At 37.6% G+C, this 20873-nt stretch overlaps 1 protein-coding gene across 3 annotated transcripts in view; it reads left to right on the top strand.

The window, feature by feature from the left end:
• The window catches only part of RAB3GAP2 (RAB3 GTPase activating non-catalytic protein subunit 2), a 105687-nt gene that overhangs the window by 72020 nt on the left and 12794 nt on the right, over positions 1 to 20873 (top strand). For all 3 annotated transcript variants that reach the window (XM_032289281.1, XM_032289279.1, XM_032289280.1), the window contains 9 exons: positions 603 to 816; positions 1183 to 1280; positions 7327 to 7432; positions 8363 to 8523; positions 9286 to 9514; positions 12866 to 13039; positions 13142 to 13248; positions 16295 to 16361; positions 18631 to 18701. In XM_032289281.1, coding sequence (XP_032145172.1) covers positions 603 to 816; positions 1183 to 1280; positions 7327 to 7432; positions 8363 to 8523; positions 9286 to 9514; positions 12866 to 13039; positions 13142 to 13248; positions 16295 to 16361; positions 18631 to 18701 — 1227 coding nt within the window. The remainder of the gene's footprint in view (positions 1 to 602; positions 817 to 1182; positions 1281 to 7326; positions 7433 to 8362; positions 8524 to 9285; positions 9515 to 12865; positions 13040 to 13141; positions 13249 to 16294; positions 16362 to 18630; positions 18702 to 20873) is intronic.

Below are 20873 nucleotides of genomic sequence, written 5' to 3'. Positions count from 1 at the left end.
AATTGTAGCATTTGCCGGGGCATAATGGCTCACACCTGTAATCCCAACACTTTGGGAAGCTGAGGTGGGAGTATCACATGAGCCCAGGAGTTTGAGACCAGCCTGTGCAACATAGTGGGACCCTGTCTCTACAAAAAAAAAAAAAAAAAATTTTTTTTTAATTAACTGAATGTGGTAGCATACACTTGTGGTCCCAGCTACTCAAGCGGCTGAGGCAGGAGGATTACTTGAGCTCAAGAAGTCAAGGCTACAGTGAACCATGATCGTGCCAAGGCACTCTAGCCTGGGTCACAAAGTGAGACCCTATCTTACAAAAAGAAAAAAAAGAAAACTAACATTCTAGAAGAGAGTAGAGTACCCTTAAGAAATATGCTAAAATGGTACTTTTAGTAGTATGTAGTGTTTCAAGATTACTTTATTTAAAGAACCTCCTATTCATGAAACGTGATTTGTAAGTAAAGTTTTAAGCAGAGGATATGATAGCTATTATATTAATTAAAAAGTCAATTTTTGCTGACAGCCTTGAATTTCAGTTCAGATAATGTGGTTGATAGATGTGGAATGCTGTTTTTTTGTTTTTGTTTTTGTTCTCTCTCTTAAAGGACTTGGCTGTGTTACTAAGGCTTGATGAAAAAGAACTGCTTAAGCTCCAGGCATTACTAGAGAAATATAAGCAAGAGAACACCAGGACAAATGTTCGATTTTCTGATGATAAAGATGGTGTGTTACCTGTAAAAACATTTTTGGAATATTTAGAATATGAAAAGGATGTACTCAACATAAAGAAGATTAGTGAAGAGGAATATGTGGCTTTAGGTACGTAAAATAATACACTGTTCTTCGTATGCTTCCTCTTGTAGAAGAAAGCATTTAAGGAACATAATAGTATGTCAGAGATTCAGTTTGTTTTGAAATTTAATTAATGGAAGGATTTAATGTACTGTATTTTTTGGCCAACAAAAGATACTCTGATCTCAACAGGTTGTATTAGTAAGTATACTAAAGAGACAGTAGTAGATCATTATTTGCTTTCTGCTTTAATAAATCAAGCAAATTGAACTATTAATTTCTCTTTCCTCATAATGTTTTGCTTCTCTAGAATTCCAGATTGTGATTCAATAAGATGGTTAGTCCACATGGTAAGTAGTCATTGATTAATGTGGTTTGTTTTTGTTCTACCAGGCAGTTTCTTCTTTTGGAAGTGTTTGCATGGAGACAGCTCTACTGAGGATATGTGTCACACTTTGGAGTCGGCTGGACTTAGCCCTCAGCTGTTGTTGGTAAGGCTTTTTTTGGTTGCTGGATGCTGTTCTTCCTTCTGAATGTCATCCAGAAGTGTCAGTCTTTTTTTTTTTTTAACCATTTTCTTTTAGGATATCATAGAATGATATCCTAAAAATGATCAAATGATATTCTAAAAATGATCAAAGAAACTTTTAATCACCGTATTTAATAGAGTAACATTATTTTATTTTTCTTATACCCTGTAAAAATATTTTTTTTCTTTTTCTTTTACTTTGAGAGAGAGTCTTGCTCTGTCACCCAGGCTGGAGTACAATGGTGTGATCATAGCTCACTGCAGCCTCAACCTCCTTGGCTCAAGCCATCCTCCCACCTCAGCCTCCTGAGTAGCTGGGACTACAGGCGCATGTCGTTATGCCAGGCAATTTTTTTTTTTTTTACTTTCATAGAGATGGGGGTCTTGCTATGTTGCCCAGGCTGTCTCAGACTCCTGCCTTGAAGTGATTCTCCCTGCTTTACCACTCAAAGCTTTTGGATTACAGACAAGAACCACTGTGCCTGGCCAATTTTCTGTAAATGTTAAGAAGCATATTCTATAGTTGGCCTAAAATAAATTTGGCATCTGTATGTATGCATTTACAGTAGAATTGGATCATCAGTAAAAAAAATGTCGTGTTACAATGAAAAAGATCTTTAAAACAAAATAAACTTCCCTTAAAGCAACGTGAAATTGTTATCAAACATTTTCAAACTTTGAATATATATTAGAATGTAATCTCTAATATAACAAATATAAAACAAAAGAATCATCCAAGGAGAAAATACAACACTAAATTTTTGCCCTTTCTGAAAAAAAAGGAAACATACCCCATATTCCTTGTTCTTTTTTGTTATTACATCCCCTACACATCTATACATACACAGCTGTCCCTCAGCACCCATGGAAGATTGGTTCCAGGAAACTCCCCCACCATACCAAAATCCACGGTTACAGAAGGTCCTGATATAAAATGCTGTAGTAAAAAATTAGCCAGGCACGGTGGCATGTCCCTGTTGTCCCAGCTACTCAGGAGGCTGAGGCATGAGGATCCCTTGAATCATGGAGGTCAAGGATACGCTATGATTGCACCTCTACACCCCAGCCTAGGTGACAGAGTGAGAGCCTGTCTCTAAAAAAAAAAACAAAAAAGTTAAAATGGTGTAGTATTTGCATGTAACCTATGCACATCTCCCATATACCTTATATCCCATATATCTTAAATTGTATCTAGATTACTTATAATACCTTATGCAACATAAATGCCGTGTAAATTATTAAACTGTATTGTTGAGGGAATAATGACAAGAAAAAGTCTGTATATGTTCAGTACAGATGCAACCATCCATCTTTTTTTCCTGAATATTTTTGACTCAGTTGATTGAATACACGGATGTGGAATGCATGGATACAGAGTGCCAAATGCACACTCTTTCAAACCCCTCCATTCACATGTTATATTTTGGCCTCCATTCACATGTTAAATGTTAGGATTTGGGGATCCTACCTCTGTGAGCTTGTTGACTGTTTAATGTGTTTTTTTATTATGTATGTGTCTGGTTTTGGTATCAGGATAATGCTGGCCTCATAAAATGAGTTTGAAAGTATTCCCTTCTCTTCAGTGTTGTGAAATACTTTGAGTATAATTGATATTAGTTGTTCTTCAAATGTTTGAAAGAATTCAACAAGAAATTCATCAGATCCTGGGCTTTCCTGTGATGGGAGACTCGTTACTCATTACTGGTTCGTTGAGGTTTTCTGTTTTTCTGCAGTTGTTGGCATAAAGCTGTTCATAACAGTCTCTAATGATCCTTTGTATTTCTGTGGTATCAGTTGTAATGTTTTCTTTTTTGTCTCTGATTTTCTTTATTTGAGTCTTTTCTCTTTTTTTTTAGTCTAACTAAAGGTTTGTTGATTTTGTTTCTTTTTTAATAAAACAACTTTTTTGTTCTTTTGTAATTTTTTTAAGTCTCAATTTCATTTGTTTCTGCTTGATTTTTATTACTTCTTTTACTAATTTTGGGTTGGTTGGTTCTTATTTTTCTAGTTTATTGAGGTGTGCATTGTTAGATTGCTTATTTGGAGTCTTTTTTTTTGAGGTGTTTATTGCTATAGACTTCCCTCTTAGCACTCCTTTTGCTGCATTCATTGTTTTGGTATGTTGTATTTCCATTTTTATTTTTATCAAGAAATTTTTAAATTTTCTTTTTAGTTGGTTTTTTTTGGTCTCATTGGTTGTTCAGAAGCATGTTGTTTAATATCTATATTTTGCAGTTTCCAAAGTTCCCCTTGTTACTGATTTCTAGTTTTATTCTGTTGTGATCAGAAAAATTCTTGGTATGATTTTGACCTTTTACAATTTGTTGAGACTTGTTTTGTGGTAAACATATGGTCTGTCCTGAAGAATATTTTATGTGCTGATGAAAAGAATGTGTATTCTGCAGCAGCAAGTGAAATTGTCTATAGATGTCTATTAGGTCCATATGGTCTAGTATATAGTTTAACTCTGATGTTTCTTTGTTGATGTTCTATCTGGAAGATCTGTCCATTCCTGAAAGTGAGATTGAAGACCCCTATTATTACTGTATTGAAGTCTGTCTCTCCCTTTAGATATATTAATATTTGCTTTATATATTTGTGTGCTCCATTGTTGGGTGTATACATACTTAACTATTGATAGATCTCTTGCTGAATTGACTCTTTCACCATTATATAGTTACCGTCTTGCCCCCTCCATTTTTTTTTGAGACAGAGTCACTGTCACCCAGGTGGGAGTGCAGTGTCACAATCTTGGCTCTCACTACATCCTCCACCTCACAGGTTCAAGGGAGTCTCCTGCCTCAACCTCCCCTTTGTCTCTTTTTATAGTTTTCAACTTAAAGTCTGTTCTTTCTGATCTACGTATGGCTTCTGCTCTTTTTTGGTTTTAATTTTTATGGAATACCTTTTTTCATTCCTTCACTTTCAGTCTGTTTGTCTTTATAGGTGAAGTGAGTTTCTTATATGCAGTACAGATGTATGCTTGGATTTTGTTTTTTAATCTATTCGGACACTCTGTGTTTTTTTATTATTATTTTTTTTCCTGAGTCTAAGCAATTCTCTCATCTCAGCCTTCCAGTTAGCCAGGACTATAGGTGCATACCACTGTGCCCAGGTCGTTTTGTGTCTTTTAATTGGAGAATTTAGCCCACTTATATTCAGTATTATTAGGTAAGGTCTTACTCCTGCTATTTTGTTACTTGTTTATTAGTTGTTATGTAACTCCTCTTCTTTTTTCCTGTTTTTTTTTTTTTTTTTTTTTTTTTGATGGTTAAATGATTTTCTCTTGTAGTATGTTTCAATTCGTTGCTTTTGATAGTGTATTGCTTTTTTTAGTGTTTTGCTTTTTTTAGTGTATCTATTGTAGGCTTTGCGCTGTGATTACCATGCAGCTTAAAAAAAAGTCCTAGTTACAACAAGTATTTAAAACTGATACGAACTTAACTTTGATTGCAGAAAAGGAACAAACAAACCATAAAAAGAAAACCTATACAGATTAACTCCCTTCTCCCTGCATTTTAGCATTTTTGGTATCATCATTTTACATTATTTATATTGTCTCTTAACAAATTGTTATTATTTTTTGATAGTTTTTTCTTTAGTCTTCTTACTAAAGATATACGTGTTTTAAACACCATGATTACAGTACTAGTACAGCAATCAGATTAGGATCATTTTCTTTGAGTTTGGAGAACTCCCTTTAAGTGTCTGAGAGATCACACATTTCTTGTAGGATAGGTCTGATAGCAATAAATTCCCTCAGCTTTCATCTGTCTCAGGAAATCTTTTATTTCCCTTTCATTTCTGAGGAATAACTTTGCTGGGTACAGTATTTTTAGGTGGCAGTTTTTTTCCTTGAACACTCTGAACATATTGTCCCCTCGGCCTGTAAGATTTCTGTTGAGAAATCTGCTACCAAACATATTGGATCTATCTTATATGTTATTTGCTTCTATTCTCTTGCTGTTTTCTAAATTCTCTCTTTGTCTTTGACCTTTATGAGTTTGTAAATTAGAGTATTCTTGTTTGTGTTAACTCAGATTGGTGACCCTTGACCTTGTTAGACCTGTATATATATATCTTCTGGTTTGGAAAGTTTTCTGTTATTATTTATTTGAGTAAACTTTCTACTCCTTTGTCTTTCCCAGTTCTCTCTTTAACTTCAGTAACCCCAAATTTGCTCTTGTGATGTTGTTTTGTAGCTCCTACAGGCCTTGTTCATTCCATTTCATTCATTTCTTTCTTCTCTATGTATTTTCAAATAATCTATCAACAAATTCACTGATTCGTTTGTTTGATCAATTCTGCTCTTGATGCTCTCTACTGCATTTTTTATTTTATTTCTTTTTCACCTCAAAGGTTTCTATTTGATTTTTTCATTAGTATTTCAAACTTTTTAAAATTTCTCTGATACATTTTTTAATCGATTTTATGTGTTTTCTTGAAGTTTGTTGAACTTCCTTAAACAGCTATTTTGAATTCTTTTGTCTTAGAGATCACACATCTCCTTCACTTTAGGTTCTGTCTCTGGTGCCTTACTTTGTCAATTTGGTGAGGTCATGTTTCCCTGAATGTTCTTGATGCTTGTAGAAGTATAGTGGTATCTATGCATCGATATATTAGGTATTTACTTTAGTCTTCACAATCTGGCTTTGTTTTTACTTGGCCTTCCTCAGAGGGCCTTCCAGGGATTCTGAGCTGACTAACTGTTATGTTCCCTGAGCTTGTGCCCAGTGCAGCTGTCTCAATATTAGACGATGCCCTAAGCCCAGGCTTGCTGCATGTTTCTCAAGAGCTCTGAGGTTTATGTGGCTTTCCAGCCTTCATGGACTGACGGAAGACCCAAGGAGGGTGCTGATGCTATGTGGGAATGCTGGCCAGGAACCTGAATCCAGAAGACTGTGCTGGTGGCCCAGACACGTGTGCATCTGCATCCTAGCAGGTCTCTGTACAGGTGGATGGGTCCCCAGCTGTAGTGAGAGGGGGTAGAAGTGAGACTGGACCCCTTTAGGATCTGTGTGAAAACGAGCCTGGCCGACCTGTTTTGTTGGCTCAGATGGGTATGTGTCACCCAGCAGGTTCCTGCACAAGTGAGGTAATTCCTTGACTGCAGCAGGAGGGGCTCGAGCTGAGACTGGGCCCTCTTAAGATCAGCTGTGGGAATGGAGGCTGGTGTGTCTCATGTTGGCTCAGAGAGGGGTGTCTTCCAGCAAGTTCCTGCACAGATAGGATAGTTCTCTAACTGCAGTGAGAGGGCCCTGAGCTGAGATCCCCTTAGGAGTGAGACAGAGGTTGGCGAGCCTGTCAGGGAGGCTCTGACTCCTGGACTGAGAGATCTGGGTGAGTCTCTCAGTCAAACCCTACAGCCAGTGGCACCTTGTTAATCAACAGCAAATCCGCCAGGCATGGTGGCTTACGCCTGTAATCCCAGCACTCTGGGTGACCGAGGTAGGTGGGTCACCTGAGATCAGGAGTTCAAGACCAGCCTGACCAACATGGAGAAACCCCATCTCTACTAATAATACAAAAAAATTAGCTGGGTGTGGTGGCGCATGCCTGTTATCCCAGATACATGGGAGGCTGAGGCAGGAGAATCACTTGAACACAGGAAGCAGAGGTTGCAGTGAGCTGAGACTGCGCCATTGCACTCCAGCTTGGGCAACAAGAGCGAAACTCCATCTCAAAAAAAAAACAGCAAATTTTTGCTCACGTGGTAGTAACTCCTTTCTGATAATATGCTCCTTCATAGAGATTTGGATTGGAAGGCAATGCTTAACGAAGAAGAGTTGGAAACAGTGAAGTTTAAATAGACAACAGGTTGTAATCTCTTAGGTAGACAAGGTACCTCGTTCTCCCTCTCATATTGCATGATACGACAAGCAACCACTTACTTTTTCACCTCAAAAAGCTGCATCATCCATATGCATGCATTTGCTGTCTAGGAAAGTATAAGATTTTGTCTATGTTAAATTTGTTTTAGACTGAAAAGGATTTAAATTTGATTTCAGTCTCTGCTCCTGAGTGTTTGGCTTTCTAAGGAAAAGGATATTTTGGATAAACCGCAGTCTATCTGCTGTCTTCATAAAATGCTGTCTCTCCTGAGCAAGATGAAAGGTAGGATGCTAGTGCATGTCATAGTTCAGAATCGCAGGATTTTAGCTAATGCTCTCGTAAGCAAAGTTTAGTGTTTGAAATGTCACAAAAAGATGGGAGAGTTGATAGGATCCCTTAACAAAAGGAGTCTGTAGTGTACCAAAACATTTCGCCATGGAGATTCTTTTATGTATTAATAGAATACTCTTAATGCATTTGACTTATGTTTTAATTTATGAAATTTTATATTTTGTATCATCATAAAAATAATATGATTTGAACAATACATCTTAGTAAGGCAAATGGAATGGTCTTCAGGGGAGGTAATGTTTTTCTTGTTATTTTTTATATGATTATCAGAATATTAATCTATTAAAATATTTGGGCCATGCACAGTGGCTCACACCTGTAATCCCAGCACTTTGGGAGGTCAAGGCGGGCAGATCACGAGGTCAGGAGATCAAGACCATGCTGGCTAACATGGTGAAACCCCGTCACTACTAAAAATACAAAAAAATAGCTGGAAGTGGTGGCAGGCACCTGTAATCCCAGCTACTCAGGAGGCTGAGGCAGGAGAATCGCTTGAACCCAGGAGGCGGAGGTTGCAGTGAGCTGAGATCACACCACTGCACTCCAGCCTGGGTGACAGATTGAGACTCTGTCTCAAAAAAAAAAAAAAAAAAAAAAATTCAGTAGGTTTCAATAATGATGAAATATTCCAAATAAGGATTTAATATTGATTCAGAACAAGGATGACTAAAAGATCATAAATGAATGGAATAGAAATGTTCTGAATAAAATAGATGATTAGATTTATTTTCCACTTCATTGAGAAATAAAAAAACACATCAGTAGGGAACTTAGTTTTAACATTATGTTTAACATAAATGGTTATACCAAAGAAATAGACAGGGTAAGAGTTTATTTTTGAGTTTTCTCCTATCCCTATAGTGGCCATCGATGAGACCTGGGATTCTCAGTCTGTGTCGCCATGGTGGCAGCAGATGCGCACGGCCTGTATTCAGTCTGAGAATAATGGAGCTGCTCTATTGTCTGCACATGTTGGGCATTCTGTTGCTGCACAGATATCAAACAACATGACAGAGAAAAAAGTAAGTGGGCAAAGGTATGGTGTTGATCTGTACACAGCCATAGGCTAAGGGGATGCTTTCCTTTTCTGGGTTTTTTTTGGCGGGTGGGATCGGGGAAAGGGATGAGAGGTGCTCCCCTTAATTTGTTTATTCAGCATGATGCCATCCACACTTGAATTTAGCAGTTGCCAATGGCAGTATCCTACTGTGTTTTTTTCTCATCTCTTGAGGACTCAAATTTTCTTTACAGCTCATGGTGGATCAAATAATTTTTTCCAGGGGGATGTTACATTCATTTAGATGAGACACCTAAATAGGTCTGTGGAGAGTCACTTAACATTGTCAGTCACTGTTGTTTATAGGCTCAATTTAATATTGCCTTCTTTAAGTGTTCTTTATGATGAGGAGAGATGAAATTTCATATTTTTTTTAAGTTGAAGAGTGTATTCTGAAGAGACGTAAGTATTTTGATTGGTACTGATAGATAAAATTGTGGCCCTTGCCAAAGATGGCCAGAAAACCTCGAAATGTACTCTGGTTGAATCGGGGTCCTTAGTGCAGGACTCCTTATAAATATCTGAAGTCAGCATCCTTGCCCATGAGTCTCCAGTCTACTCCTGACCCTCATGTTTCATCCAACCCAGTAGTAATACTTGTAAAATAGCATTTATGTGTTGCTTTGTGATGTATCCTCAGTATCCATCGTCTTTCAAGTTAAAAGCTCATATGAGTTAATATTGATTCAGAATCTTTGACAGAGAATCACAGTACATTTTTTATTAGTTTTCCCAGACAGTTTTGGGTGCGGATTCAGAGGCACTCACTGATTCCTGGGAAGCCCTTTCTCTTGACACTGAGTACTGGAAACTCCTTCTGAAACAGCTGGAGGATTGTCTTATACTTCAGACTTTGCTTCACAGCAAAGGGAACACTCAGACCTCCAAAGTGTCATCGCTGCAGACTGAGCCACTTCTAAGGCTTTCTGTTAAAAAGTTATTAGAAGGAGGAAAAGGTAAGCTGAGTTTATTTGATCATTTGCATCCATGTTTTTATGTTATGAAGGTTTCTTTTAATAGAAATGACTGAAAGAATAGGGAAAGAAAAATACACTCAGATTTAAAAAATAACAATAACCTTCTATATACTTTCTCTAAATTAGTTTTCTCTAAAGTCTCATTTGGTCAGTTCCACGCTCAGGAACTGCTAGGTGCATCCCTCTGCCTAAGAAAATGGCAGTGATTCTCAAAGAGTGGTCAGAGGACCTCAGGAGTCCTCCTTTTTTTCACCTACATGTCTGTATAGGTCAGATTTTCCTCATATGCGTCAACCAAAACAACAGAGCACAATAGATTGAATGTCAAAGCTGATTGGGGATTCCAGGTAGAAGCCAGATGTTACACAGATGTGCAAATATGTAAAGTAGTGCCACTTTTCTCACCAAATATCCCTTTTTTTTTTTGCACTGGGAAATGTAGGTTTTTTTTTGTTTTTGTTTTTGTTTTTTAATACTAAGTTCTGGGATACATGTGCAGAACGTGCAGGTTTGTTACATAGGTATACACATGCCATGGTGGTTTCCTGCATCCATCTACCTGTCATCTACATTAGGAATTTCTTCTAATGCTATCCCTCCCCTAGACTCCCACCCCCAATAGGCCCCAGTGTATGATGTTTCCCTCTCTGTGTCCATGTGTTCTCATTGTTCAACTCCCATTTATGAGTGAGAATATGCAGTGTTAGGTTTTCTGTTCCTGTGTTAGTTTGCTGAGAATGCTGGTTTCCAGTTTCATCCATGTCCCTGCAAAGGACATGAACTCATCTTTTTTTATGGCTGCATAGTATTCCATGGGTATATATGTGCCACATTTTCTTTATCTAGTCTATCATTGATGGGCATTTGGGTTGGTTCCAAGTCTTTGCTATTGTGAATCGTGCTGCAGTAAACATACGTGTGCATGTGTCTTCATAGTAGAATGATTTATAATCTTTTGGGTATATACCCAGTAGTGGGATTGTTTGGTCAAATATAATTATTTTCATAAAATATTAGCATATAATCAGTTTATTATTTTCATTTTAAAATGGACTAATAAATATTTTTTAGATTTATCAGTTTTAATTTTTAGTACCGTAAAGATTGACAGCTATAACTCATAAGCCAAAGTTCTTTGGGGTTGCCAATAATTTTAAGGGGATCATGAGACTAGTAAGTTCAAGAATTGCCTTAAATGCCGTAAGCACAACCTCTTAAACTTGCTCTCCAAAAACTTTTGACTTTGAATCCAACTGATTTTTCTATTTCTTTCATACTTGCTTCCTAGATTTTAGTTAGAATAAAGCATCCATGTGCATCCTGTCTTAGATCTGGGCCTATCCTCTTCCCTTTCCCTGCCTCTCTGTCATGAATATCGAAATCTTACTCATCTTTCAAGATCCAGCTCAAATGCTTCTCCTCCAAGAAACCCTTCATATTCGCTAACTGCAAATTTTCTCTTTTCCCCCCTAATATCCATAGAACTTTATTTCTCTGTTCTGATGCATCACTTTCTACTGTCCTGGAGTCATTTGGGTTCCTGTGCTTATATCTTGCAGGAACATAAACATCTTACATTTTTAGTTGTTGGGTGCTCACACTTTTTATCAGCAGTTCTTTTAGGCATTTGATACTGGAAGAACTGTGTGTAAGCTTTATAAATACCCACATATTTATGGATTTTTATTTAGCTTACTCATTTTCTCATTCTTTATAAACTCATGACCATTTTTTTATTGTGAATTCACCATACGTCATGTTGCCACCTAGTGAAAGTGTGAGGATGCTATTTGAATATTAACCTAAGCAGTGGAATCAGGGGCTTAATTCTGGAATGAGAATTTTCAAATGTTTTAGAAGAAACATAAGACTTGAGGTCACCCAGCACACTGCTCACATTTATTTTCACTGATAATTGTAAATTTACTGTGAAGCATTCTTTTTGTGGAAGGTTGTTATTGGAATCAAAAGAAGAGGAAAAACTGAGAAAGTTTTGGTAAACCATAGAAGAAGTGTAATTTGTTTTCGATAATTAACAGGACTCTTTAAACATCTGGAACTTTTTCAGCATGTGTTTACAATTTTTTGTACTATATTGATGACTGAAACTATGACTGTACTATATTGATGATATATGCTGTTGATTAGCTATGGCTAAATTAGGCCCATAAATATTTCATATAGGCAAATTAGTTGATTATTAAAAGTGATGTTGGCTGGGCACAGTGATTCATGCCTGTAATCATAGCACTTTGGGAGGCCGAGGCAGGTGGATCACCTGAGGTCAGGAGTTCAAGACCAGCCTGGCCAACATGGTGAAATGCTATCTCTACTAAAAATACAAAAAAATTAGCCGGGCATGGTGGTGTGCACCTGTAATCCCAGCTACTCAGGAGGCTGAGGCAGGGAAATCGCTTGAACCTGGCAGGCAGAGGTTGCAGTGAGCCGAGATCATGCCATTGCACTCCAGCCTGGGCAACAAAGCATGACTCCATCCCCCCCCCAAAAAAGGTAATATTATATTGCCATTAGGAGCCTAGGCAAGTGTCATACTAAACAATCTATTTTCACTTATAATTTAAGTAAAAGTGTTTTAAGGATATATTAATTTCTTTGTTTTTTGAGATGGAGTTTCACTCTTGTTGCCCAGGCTGGAGTTATAATGTTATGATCTCGGCTCATTGCAAACTCCACCTCCCGGGTTCAAGCAATTCTCCTGCCTCAGCCTCCTGAATAGCTGGGATTACAGACATGCACCACCACGCCCGGCTAATTTTGTATTTTTAGCAGAGATGGGCTTTCTCCAAGTTGTACAGGCTGGTCTCAACTCCTGACCACCAGCCTCAGCCTCTCAAATTGCTGGAATTATAGGCGTGGGCCGTCGTGCCCAGCCAATTTCTTTGTTTTTATCTGGTAAAGTGTATTTTAAATCTGTGGACATAGAAAGCGTATGGTATGTGCATGTGCATTTATATTCATCTAATATTTTCTGAGAGTATAAGGATGCCCTGACATATATTTTGGTATATATTTTTATATATGTCAGGGCATCCTTATACTCTCAGAAAATATTAGATGAATATAAATGCACATGCGCATACCATAATAATAACAAAATATCCTGCTTGTTGCCCTCACAAATTGCGTGGTAGGTAGTAACAGTGCTGTAAATCTCATGGCTTTTTCGGGTCACCTTCAGGCTCAGAAATAAATGTGGCACTTAAATCTCTTCATAAGGAAATGTAGGTTATGAACCATCTTGGCTCCCATTGGCAAACACTGCCATGTGTGCTGTGAATTTTTATTTTCTTTCTTGTCTCCAAACTATAGGTGGCATTGCAGACAGTGTAGCCAAGTGGATATTTAAACAGGACCTCAGCCCTGACGTATTAAAACTGGCTAATGAAAAAAGAGATGTAGAAAACCCAGATGAACCCAAAGAAGGTGTTAACAGAGGCTTCCTTGAGGTATCAGAGGTGGAGACAGACTTAGGAGCCATACCAGGTGATACACAAATAATGAGAAATATGAAATCCAGAGTAGAAATATGTGGCCAAATGTCCGTCAAGGAGAAAAATAACATCACCGCTTTCTTCTGACTTTCAGACCTACTGCATTTAGCGTATGAGCAGTTTCCTTGTAGCCTTGAGCTAGATGTGTTGCATGCACATTGCTGCTGGGAGTATGTTGTTCAATGGAATAAAGATCCAGAGGTAAGATTCTCGCTACATCTTTCATGTTATTTCTGCTTCTGCGTTTATGCTATTTGTATGTGGGGACTGTAATTAAAGAACTTTTTCTAAACACTGGCTTTTTTCCCGTTGTAATACCTCTGTACTAACTAGGGTAGACCTTTTTCATATATTTCCTCTTATAATCCTCACAGTAAACCTGTAACATGTAGGTACTGTCATTATCCCCACTCTGGAGAAGAAAAAACTAGGGCTCAGAGAATTTAAGTTTCTTCCCTGCAGGCACACAGCCAAGTTAAATATCAGGATTTAAGCTTAGGTTTCTCTTTATCTGAAACCTGTACGCTTTGCCCTACTCCCTAGTTAGGTTGTGACAAGTATATTGTTTATTACTTTCTGAATTCCTGCATGAAATTGCACCAACCTAACAGAATATTCGTTTTTTTGTTTTGTTTTTTTTTTTGAGACGTCTCAACCTGTCACCCAGACTGGAGTGCAATGGTGCGATCTCGAGTTACAGCAACCTCTGCCTCCTCCCGGGTTCAAGCGATTCTCTGCCTTAGCCTCCCAAATAGCTGGGATTACAGGCGCATACCACCATGCTTGGCTAATTTTTATATTTTTAGTAGAGATGGGGTTTCCCCATGTTGGCCAGGCTGGTCTCGAACTCCTGACTTTGTGATCTGCCCACTTCGGCCTCCCAAAGTGCTGGGATTGCAGGTGTGAGCCACCATGCCAGACCCAGAATATTCTTAATATTATAGTCATCATGATAGAAGTCAAGAGTGAAGGTCCTAACATCAACCTAGTGTCTGTTCAAATATATCTGTATTTGTCGGTTACTTCTATTTGCCTCAGAAGAACAAAGAGGCATGTTCTGCCCAAGACTGCCCTTTCAGTTCTCTGCTGAGGCGTTGTTTTCTATTGCTTTTGGTAGCCACCGTTTCTACCAGGGCGTTTGCAGTCTAGAATCAGCATAGTGGGAAGGCCCCAAGCCTGGAGACAGAAGGCCAAGATTTAGATCCCAGCTGAATTGCTGACAAGCTTCTGGCTCAAGAGAGTCACTGAATCTCTGGCCTGTTATTTTCTACCTTTTTCCCCCTGCTTTTTAAAATGAAGGTGCCATGATTAAATAAGATATAAAAACATACTGTAAATATTCCTCTTTGCCAATCAGTCCTTCACTTAAACCTCCCTAGTCAGTGCCCTGGTAAATTATTCCTCTCAAATCAAAATTCTTAACCTTTATCATCCTTGTATGAGGTGGCACTGTAGAGAACTCTCACAGATGAACCAATTCATGCTAATATATTAATGGAAACGATATTCTTCCTTCCTCCAAAAAACTAATCCCTTACGTATTAAAGGAAGACGTTACAAAAGCAAGTGATTTAAATAAAGAAATAGTCTTTGATCAATTAAACCTTGACCAAAAAATGATTTTAGGACAGAGATGCCCCTCAAATCACTTCCTTGAGTTGACTACAGCCTGAATGGCAATCGTATTTAGACTCTGCTTAAATGAGTTACTTTTCCATTTTATTAAAAAGAAATATTATGTCTAGAATAAGAACATAATTTCTAAAATCGGAATGAATTAATTTCAGATTCAAGTCTAAAAAAGTGGCATTTAAGAAGAAAATTCTGCTTAATAGCATTTGTTTTTTTTAGATGAAATTTCACTCTTTGTTCCTCAGGCTGGAGTGTAGTGGCGTGATCTCGGCTCACTGCAACCTCCACCTCCCAGGTTCAAGCAATTCTCCTTTCTCAGCCTCCCAAATGGCTGGGATTATAAGCACCCACTACCATACCCGGCTAATTTTTGTATTTTTAATAGAGACGAAATTTCACCATGTTGCTCAGGTTGGTCTTGAACTCCAAACTTCAGGTGATCCGCCTGCCTGGACCTCTCAAAGTGCCAAGATTATAGGCATGAGCCACCATACCCAGCCTAAAGCATTCGTTTATAAACCAAAGGCAGCTTGCAGAGAGGACATAGACACAGCTGACATCAAGCCCCATGGCTGCTGCATATAGCTTATAATAATCATAGCACACAGTTTCTGATCTCTTTGTTTCAACTTTCTCCTAAAATGAGGGCTATAATAGTAGTTATCTCAAAAGGTTATTGCGTTTTTTGAGAAAATGAATGCATAGTGCGTAACATTTTGATTAGTGTTATCATTCATATTGCTTACATTTAAAAGAAGTTGTTTTACTTGTTTTTCCTGGTAAATATTCATCTTGCCCCATCCAACCACTGTCTCAACTCTACCAATTGACACACACAATTTTGTAAGGCTCAAAACAATAAAATTAGCTTCAGACAAATTTCAACACAATATGTATTGGCAATGATATGTTTGATGATGATGTATAAGCTACAAAATTGTTTAGCAGAGACCTGGATGATTTCATCAGTGTTTCATACTGTAAGTTTTAATATGTAAACTACTTTAATTAGAAAGAGCTGAATTTCAAATATCCCATCTGATATTTCATATTTCCTTCCCTGCTTTAATTTTTTTCTCTTTGGCACTTACCACTAACATACTAAATATAATGTATTTATTTATTGCGTTCGTTATGTAGGTCCTCGCTAGAATTTAAACTCAGTGAAGGCAAGACGTTGGGTCTGTTTTGTTCATTATGGAATCGGTGGCGCTTCAAATAGGGCTTGATGCAGAGTAAATGTTCAATAAATATTTGTTGAATAACGAATGCATTGTATGTACAAAAGCAAGCTTATTGTTTTTACATCTGTATGAAATTCAAGTATTTATTGGAGAGAATATTGCTATGATGTAAAAACCACAGCAAATTTGAATTCATATGTTAGCCCTTATGACCTAGGAGCTGCTAGGAATTAATCATTGTATAGGTAATGTGAGTTGAGTAGGGACAGTTTATCAAAAGTTACTTCTTACCCAATAATTTCATGTTATTATTGCAACATTCTTATGTAGCTTTATGCAGAAATTTATGTAAGAAGTCTCCATTGATAATGGTAAAACCTATTAAATGATACCTCTTTTTCTTTCTCTTTTTTTTCCTCCGTGTATGGAAGGAAGCACGTTTTTTTGTTAGGTCAATAGAACACTTGAAGCATATTGTTAATGCACATATTCAGAATGGTAAGTAAACAGATATTAGAAACATCACTGGTTGATTTAAAAGAGACTTCCTGACTTAACAGGATGTGAATTTAAAGATTCACAACCTATTAAATTTTTATTTTATTATTCTGCAACCTAACATATTCTGTGTATTGGCTTAGGTGTAAGGGTCGCTTGAGGCCAGTGGTTCAAGGCTGCAATGAACTGAGATCGTGCCACTGCATCCAGCTTGGGTGACAGAGTGAGACCCTGTCTCTAAAAAATAAACAGTACTGGCCATGTCAACTACTGGGAAAATGCTATTTAGAAAGGGGCAAAAGAACTGGTAGTAATCACCACTTCTGTTCCCCAAGCTGACTACTATTCCTGGGAATAATTAAGGCAGCTGTTCTGCATCTGTCTTTCCGAGGAAAGAGGGAATCAATGATAGCTGCAGAACAGCTGCCTTAATTACACCCTTCACAAATAGTGAAGGAAAGAGGGATGGATTTCTCAGGACTGTAATTCATAATGAAAAATTGTGATAGCCAAAAGCCTAATAAGATTAGATTGTAGCAACTATCTTGTGCTTCTTATAAAGGATGTGAATATTCTCCATTAGCTGCCAGACCTTGGCAACTACTAATGTCTCCTTAAAAAATATTGAACTTGTAAACAGATTCCATTTAATAGACAGATGGGTTTCATTATAGGAATTGAGGATATCAGCACCAAGCTAGTTAGTAACCTTAATAATGATGAGACTTGGTGTTAGGCTGGGTAAGAGGAGGTATCACCTATGTCTCTGTGATAAATTCTCGAGAAGCTACTTTTTTTTTTTTTTTTTTTTAATTGTACTTTAGGTCTGGGGTACATGTGCTGATCATGTAAGATTGTTGCATAGGTACATACATGGCGATGTGGTTTGCTGCCTCCATCCCCCCATTACCTATATCTGGCATATCTCCCCATATTATCCCTCCCCAACCTCCCCACCCCCCACTGTCCCTCCCCTAGCCCCCCGCCACCCAGAAGCTACTTCTTTTTCACCTCTATCACATTCTTGCAGGTGGTATGTAATCCAGTTGCAGAAATTTTAACATGTCCCATTTTACTTGAAGAGAACTTGCAAATTACTTATTCATCTCTTAGATCTTACATTCATCCAAAAAGAAAAAATTTACCCTGACTCATTTGGAAAATATCATGCTTAAATTACTCTATCCTTATTAATAAAATTATTAAGTTACTGACTTCAGACTAGTATTTCTTCAAGTCAGACTTTTACCCATTTATACCTTTACTGATCGAGTAAGGTTCCTGGCTTCTCACAGCCTATGAGGGACCTTACTCATGGACTCACTCAGCTGCAAGGATAGTAATAACAGTATGTGAAATGCCATGTTTATACTGCCTGATTGACAACTGTTTCAGACATTTAATTTTAATGCCACAGCTCAGTTAGTAGTGAGTGACAGGGTCTTGCTTTATTACCCCAGCTGGAGTATAGTGGTGCATTCGTAGCTCACTGTAGTCTTGAACTCCTGAGTTCAAGCTGTCCTGTCACCACAGCCTCCGAGTGGGTCTATAGCCATGCACCACCAGGCCTGGCTAATTTTTTAAACATTTTTTCATAGAGATGGATTCTGGCCATGTTGCCCAGACTGGTTTTTTTTTTAAATAAATTTTTTAATATTTTGTTTTTAGTACTTTTTTATATATTACTTTAATTTGTAGTTATATATGAAAAAATCAATTGGCAGACATTGGGATTGTTTCTAGTGTTTGGCTGTCAGGAATAAAACTGTTCCCAACAATCTTGTATATATCTTCTGGATTCATTTCTCTTATGTGTATACACAGCAATAGAATTGTCGGGTGATACAGCACCCAGCAGCTTCCCTTGTGGTTTTACCAAGTTATTATACCACCAGTAATGCATGAGTGTTCCATTTGTTCCATATCCTCATTAATACTTGGTATTGTAATTTAAAAACTGTTTTAGCCTTTTTGGTGGCTATGTAATGCTTTCTCACTGTGATGTTCTATTTCTCTCAGAACTAATGATTTGACTCTTTTCTTCATGCTTATTGGCAGTTTTGACATGCTCTTATACAGTCCAGTTCTGATTTTTATTAAAGATAAAGATTTCATTAACTTTGTAGTATTACATAAGATATAAAAAAAGAAATCAAAATAAAGTCCATATAGTTTAGTGAACTTAAGAAAGACAGTAATTTGTTATATGTAATAAAAGTGAGACCATATAAGCATTCTATTTACTACTGTACTTTTACTTGCTGTCTAGGCATTGCGCTGATGATGTGGAATACGTTCTTAGTTAAAAGATTGTCTGCTGCTACATACTTAATGGATAAGGTAAGGTAGTTTCATGTATCCACTTCTTATTTATTTGGTTCTCTTAATTGACTAATATTAGAAAGATTGGCCACGTTAGACTTTGTTAGACCTTTTTTTAATTTGATAATTAGATTTTACTCACGCTCAGTTAAATGTAATGCTCAGTACTGGTATTTTAATGACATGAAGAAGAGCTCTAAATCCTCAGAGTCTACTATATTATAAAAGCCCTATTATATTATAAAAGCCCCTTAACTAAAGAAATTAGGACTGGTGGTTGATTCAAGCAAGGATTTGCATTTTATTTCAAATTAAAATGTAGAAATTTACACTTACTGATCTTTGATATAAGGCCAAGTTTTTGTTTGTTTGTTTGTTTGTTTGTTTTTTTGAGACACAGTCTGTTGCCAAGCTGGAGTGTAGTGGTGCAATCTTGGCTCACTGCAACCTCTGCCTCCTGGGTTCTAGCGATTCTCCTGCCTCAGCCTCCCCAGTAGCTGGGACTACAGGTGCACGCCACCATGCCCAGCTAATTTTTGTATTTTTAATACAGATGGGGCTTCACCATGTTGGCCAGGATGGTCTCAATCTCTTGACCTCGTGATCTGCCTGCCTTGTCCTCCTAAAGGGCCAAGATACTTTCTTTGAATGGAATTGATTACAGTTCTCCTTTGGTTTTCTTGCAAAAACCTCACCCATGATGCATTGCCTATCATGGCTGGATCTTATTTTTTTGAAGTTGTTATGTAATCTAAGTTATAACCTTTAGATTTCTATAATTTTTGTAGTTCCTTTCTCTGTATCTAACCCAAAAGACCTAGGAGTTATTCTCCTCCATAAACCTTTGCAAAGCATTCAACATGGCATTCATGTAAATAACTCCCCTTTTTTTCTCATTCATATTTCATCAGTTACTGAATTAAATGACATAATTAACAGTTACATGTACAACTAGCATGAATAGCTTTGGGAACAAACATGACATGTAAGCTTAGAACTCAATTGATGGGAGCAGAAGCTGCTGAGGGTAACAGCCTAGTCTCCAGCTGACTGGCCAGGGGCACTAGTTAGTATGTTTTACAGGCAACTCAACAATGCAGATTAATGTAGCATCAGATGAGTGGATGCTAAGAGAACTACCACTGTAATAAAAACATATTCTTTTAAATGTATCATCACAGTCATTTCTGCACCATTAATAGCACCACAACCAAGACCCAACTGTACACCACTGCTCCCCTTGAAATTGCTTTCTTTAATGTTTTTGATAACATATTTCTAGTTAAAGCTAACCCATCTTTCCTCTGTGCTCTTCCTCCCTGACTGCTTAGCTTCTTTCTTGGAACTTGCATCTTTTGGCCTTTATGATGTTGTTCTCCTATTCAGCTTCACCTCTGACCCCCTCCTCTTTTCGAGAGAGTAACAATAAACTGTAATTTATGTGTGTGTTACAATTTTTAATTTCATAGCATTCTCACATCCACAGTCACATTTGATCTTCACTACTTTGATTGGGGTGAAAATAGTCCTAAACTAGGAAGCAGGAAATTTGTGATTCAATAAGTCTTTATTATAATGTGTGTTTCTCATGTGCCAAGACTGTGCTAGGTTCTGTGATTGAACCAATGGAAGTTACAGTCCTGGCCCTCAAAGAGCTCACAGTTTGAACACCAGGTAAACAGACAATAGGGAGTTTTTGGAGCTCAGAAGAGTAGGAAATAAGTAACAAGACAAGGGGAAGGCTCCAACTTCAATTTTGGTGGATGGCTATATATGAACCAGTAAAAAGTAGGTGAGAAGAAAGTGTATCCCAGCAGTCCTGGAGATATGAGGCAACTGGTTGGATTCAGAGAACTGTAATTAGCTTAATATTGCTGGAACATAGGCTATATTAGGAGAAAAGAGACGCTCAGATGAGGAATTTCTTGTGCAGGCTGTGGATTTGGATTTTCTGGTAGTATGTGTAACCTTAGCACAGGGTCTGGCACATTTGGCTCAGTAAATTGTAGCTATTGTTTTATATTGAAGACACTGGGGCAATTTTAAGCACAGGAATTAAATATTCAGATTTGTGTTTAAAAAGATTGTTTAGGCAACAGACAAACTATCTTGGGATTGGGGTTGGCTGAGCTTGGTTGTTTCAAGGCTGCTGTGGTAATCCCAGCAAGCGGTAACAAGGTCAGGTTTTTC

This window comes from Sapajus apella, unplaced genomic scaffold (genome assembly GCF_009761245.1).
Source record: "Sapajus apella isolate SASKATOON/1434 unplaced genomic scaffold, GSC_monkey_1.0 scaffold22, whole genome shotgun sequence".
NCBI lineage: Eukaryota > Metazoa > Chordata > Mammalia > Primates > Cebidae > Sapajus > Sapajus apella.
This window is presented reverse-complemented; position numbering and strand designations above follow the sequence as displayed.